Source organism: Humulus lupulus, chromosome 3 (assembly GCF_963169125.1).
Source record: "Humulus lupulus chromosome 3, drHumLupu1.1, whole genome shotgun sequence".
NCBI classification, from domain to species: Eukaryota; Viridiplantae; Streptophyta; class Magnoliopsida; order Rosales; family Cannabaceae; genus Humulus; species Humulus lupulus.
The window spans coordinates 106000007-106004798 of NC_084795.1; the positions used below are offsets into that span (position 1 = coordinate 106000007).

The 4792-nt window shown below is 35.1% G+C and overlaps 1 protein-coding gene across 1 annotated transcript; it reads left to right on the forward strand.

The window, feature by feature from the left end:
- Positions 1-593: 593 nt before the first annotated feature.
- LOC133823038 (pentatricopeptide repeat-containing protein At2g02980, chloroplastic) lies at positions 594-3005 on the forward strand. The gene has a single exon (XM_062255619.1). The coding sequence runs from the start codon at positions 918-920 to the stop codon at positions 2697-2699; it is 1782 nt and encodes a 593-aa protein (XP_062111603.1). The 5' UTR covers positions 594-917; the 3' UTR covers positions 2700-3005.
- The last annotated feature ends 1787 nt before the right edge of the window (positions 3006-4792 follow it).

The window sequence follows — 4792 nt, forward strand, 5'->3', positions numbered from 1 at the left end:
TTGTCGCCGCTGAGAAGGACATTATTAGGGCTGATTTTTCGTCGCCCATAACAGTGTTGTCCCTAAAAGTATTTTTTCTTATAATATATATATATATATATGTATATTTATAGAAAATTTGGATAGTGATTGTTTTTAATCTCTACTTATAGATATTTTTAATATTTTCGGTATATGAATAAGTTGAAATTTTTTTTTTTTTTATATGACGGTGTATAATGTAGTTAAAGAAGACTTCTAATATTTTTTCAGTAAATTTTCGATAATTTAGGATGTCGAAATGAAAATGTAAATAGCCTATTGCATGGTTTATAAATATTGAAACAAACACGCATGTAACAAGCTGTTTGAGTCTTGATATAATATTATAAATTATTCAGAATTGACTGAAATTTTGTGAGATGACCTTTATAACTACATTATACACTATCATGAAAAAAAAAATAATTAGAATTACAATTTCCTTATATTCTAAAAATACTAAAAATAATAATCACCACTTTTTTTGTCCAAACCCTTCTCCAACATGCAAAACATAGCCTAACGTTTTCAAAGAATAAACGGTCTACAGTTCACCCTTATTTTGTCCTAACCCAAAGGCAAACCCAAAGGGAGATAATATAATTAGTAGTCTTAAACATGAGCAGACTCCACTTCATCAGTCTTCAAACTACTTCAGTTCATTACTAGCAATAGGAATGCCCTCTTCTTAATGATCCTTCTCCTTTGTTTTTGCGCAACTAATGTCTGCTTAAATTTCAAAATTGAGTTCGGTGGTGTGCTCTTTAACTTTATGGTGATTTTCAGCATTGATAATTGAGTTGGAAAAAGAGGACTCAGAGCTGAAGTAAACTGTAACTCCAAAATTATTGGTATTCGTGTTGACAAATCTATATTACTTTTGATTAAGTAATACGATGGCAGCCCCAGTGGTTCATATAAGTCTTTTCTCACATCCTAAAACCAATATCCACGTTGCTCCTCTCTCTCTTATACCGAAGTGCACCTCCCTAAGAGAGCTCAAGCAAATTCATGCCTTTTCCATCAAAATCCATCTCCAAAACGACATATCTGTCCTTATTAGACTCATCAACTTCTGTACTGTAAATCCCACATTCGCTTCCATGGACTATGCTCATCACCTGTTCGACCAAATTCCTCAACCGGACATTGTTGTTTTCAACATGTTGGCCCGCGGCTATGCACGATCTAAAACCCCCCTTGGAGCCATTCCACTCTTTGCTCAAATTTTATCTGCGGATATCCTTCCTGATGACTATACCTTCCCTGCCCTACTCAAGGCGTGTGCCTGCTCAAAAGCCTTGGAAGAAGGTAAGCAGTTACATTGTCTTGCTATCAAACATGGCCTTAGTCTTAATGTTTACGTTTTTCCTACGCTAATAAACATGTATACTGCCTGCAACGACATCCATGCGGCTCGCAGAGTTTTTGACAATGTCGAGGATCCTTGTATAATCATGTATAATGCTATTATCACTGGTTATACTCGAAATAGTTTACCGAATGAGGCGCTCGCATTGTTTCGTCAGTTGCAAGTGAGCAATGTTAAGCCCACTGATGTTACTATGCTGAGTGTGCTTTCTTCCTGTGCTTTGTTGGGAGCACTTGATTTGGGGAGGTGGGCACACGAGTATGTTAAGAAGAATGGCTTTGATATCTATGTGAAGGTGAACACTGCAGTTATAGATATGTACGCAAAGTGTGGAAGCTTAGAAGATTCAGAGTCTGTCTTTGAGAACATGCCAGTGAAAGATACGCAGGCTTGGTCGGCAATGATTATGGCCTATGCTATTCATGGACGTGGTTCCAAAGCTGTATCAATGTTTGAAAAAATGAAGAGGGAACGAGTCAAACCTGATGAGATTACATTTCTGGGTCTGTTATATGCTTGCAGTCACTCTGGATTGGTAGAAGAAGGTTACAAATATTTCTATACTATGAGTGACAAGTACGGTATTATTCCTGGTATCAAGCATTACGGGTGTATGGTGGACTTGCTAAGTCGATCTGGACAGTTAGAAGAGGCTTATAAGTTCATTGATAAATTGCCAATTACGCCGACACCTTTACTCTGGCGAACCTTGTTATCTGCTTGCAGCAGCCATGGAAATGTAGAACTTGGGAAGCTGGTAATAAAGAGAATTTTTGAACTAGATGACTCTCACGGAGGAGACTATGTCATCCTCTCAAATTTATATGCAAAAACAGGAAGATGGGAGGATGTGGATTTGTTGAGGAAAATGATGAATGATAAAGGAGTGGCCAAGATTCCAGGGTGTAGCTCCATTGAAGTGAAAAATGTAGTCCATGAATTCTTCTCTGGGGATGGCGAACGATATGTTTCAACTGAATTGCACAGTGCCCTCGATGAGTTGGTGGAAGAATTGAAGGTCATCGGTTATATACCCAACACGTCCCTAGTTTCCCACGACATGGAAGAGGAAGACAAAGAGATTACTCTGAGATATCATAGTGAGAAGCTGGCCATAGCCTATGGTCTTCTGAACACTCCTGCTGGGACAACAATCCGTGTGGTTAAGAATCTTAGAGTATGTGGGGATTGTCATTTGGCTGCGAAATACATATCGTTGTTTTCTCGAAGACAAATAATTTTGAGAGATGTTCAGCGATTTCATCATTTTAAAGATGGAAAATGCTCTTGTGGAGATTTTTGGTAAGAAAATTTTTGGAACCAAAAGGGTGTTATCATCGATTACATCAAGAATTACATTTATAGGCCGTTTTCTCTCATATGAGAGGTGTTTTCAATTGCTAAGAGGATACAAATGAAAAGGTAACCCAGTTTCCCTCGCTTTCATCATTTGGCCTAATTAAAACTACTGACGTGCATAGTTAAAGCGACTGCGTGGGATATGAATCATTTACTTCCACGATTGAGATAGTTTTTGTGTTAACTATATATGCATGATATCTTAGTACATAACAAATTCTATATGAATTTTTAAGTTCTTAATTCACATAAATATCTACAGTCATATACAATAACCATTTATTTTCTTTTAATTCTTCTGCTTTTGAATCACCTTGACATAATCTGTTAAAAGATATGGTAATATTACAAATGTATTTAAAAATGTTATTGTAATATTTCAAATGTATTTGGAAATGTTATGGCATGTATAACATGTGACAATATTGATAAAAGGTAAACAAAATAGTAGCATATTATATAATCACTAATTACGACAAAATGTTAAACAATATTTAGAAATACATAAAAAACGTCGTAGCATTTAAATATGGAGTAAATAACCATTTGATATCATGTGTTTTATCGAAATACAGACTTGGTAACCTATATTTTTAATAATATTCATCTGGTACCATGTAATTTGAAATTATACATATTTGGTATCCTATACTCAAATTTGATTAATAAAATTTTATCAATATGACCAAACTTCCCTCAGTTATATGTAATTAAATAATTATATTTGAATTTAAAACACATATAATTGAGGGAAGTTTGGTGATATTGATAAAATTTTATTAATTAAATTTGAGTCTAGGGTACCAAATATGTACAATTTCAAATTACAGGGTATCAGATGAGGATTATTAAAAATATAGGGTACCAAGTCTGTATTTCGATAAAATAGAGGATACCAAATGAGTATTTACCCTTTAAATATGACACATAAAATATATCATATAAATAAATACGACACATAAAATTTGTAATCACACATCTGTATACAACACATGTGAGTCAGGTCTAGAGATGACGTGTCGCCATCTAAGAGGCGACTCATCGCCTGAGCTGAAAGCCATTGAAAAAATAGTAGCAAGCGACGTATTGCTTGTCACTAGGCGATGTGTCGCATGTGAGGCGATGTATCGCCTAGTGCCATGTGATGCATCGCCTAGCATGTACGTACGAGTTTGTATACTTACGTGTTTTTAGCTCCAAGTGACGTGTTCAAAAACTCTATTCCTATTGGTTAGACTTAATGACAGTGCCTACACTATAAATAAGAGTTATTAGACTTATAAAACTTTGATCACACTTTTCAACTCTCTCTCTAACCTCTCTTTCTCCATCTTTAAAAAATCATAAGTTTTCTCCAAGAAACTCATCAAGAATCGCTTGATTTGTGTGAGTTTCAAAGGCTTGTTTAATCCCACTTCGCATTCCATTTTGGTGAAGCATCAAGCAACTTTGGGAATGCTTGGAATAGAGATTTTTGACAGCAATTAAACACTTATTGTGGCAAGCATAGGTTTCCAAAACAAAGGTTGTATCTCTCTAAAACCCTAACTTTGTAATTGTGTTATTTTATTGTTATTTACTTACTTAATTGTGATATTGTTATTATTTCATCTTTTAATTGTGTTTATTATTGTTAGTATTTGTAATGCCCTACTAATCAGGGACCGTTACACCGTGTGTTTAAAATAGTGAAAATCATGCTAGACTCGCTAAACGAATCATTTGGATTTAAATATTTAATTAAAGTTAATTAAAGGATTAGGTATTGAAATTTTTGGACAAATGAATATTACTCTTCATTAAAAAGTTTCAAGATATACATGGGATCCCAGGAAAGAGTTTATAAATCGTTACAATCGTAATCAAGGTACAAAATGGCCGACTTAAGCAGCAAAATGAACTATGGTCCTAGATTCACAAAAGAAGTCTCGACCGTGGTGACTGAGCAAGCCACATATGTACACGTCGCCCCCGAAGCTCTCAAACTCATGGATGGTCCAACTTTTCTTTGCCCTCACCTACACCATGTAGCACCCATGA

Excerpts from the sequence above, each read along its gene's own strand:
- LOC133823038 (XM_062255619.1), top strand. The coding sequence starts at position 918 with ATGGCAGCCCCAGTGGTTCATATAAGTCTTTTCTCACATCCTAAAACC.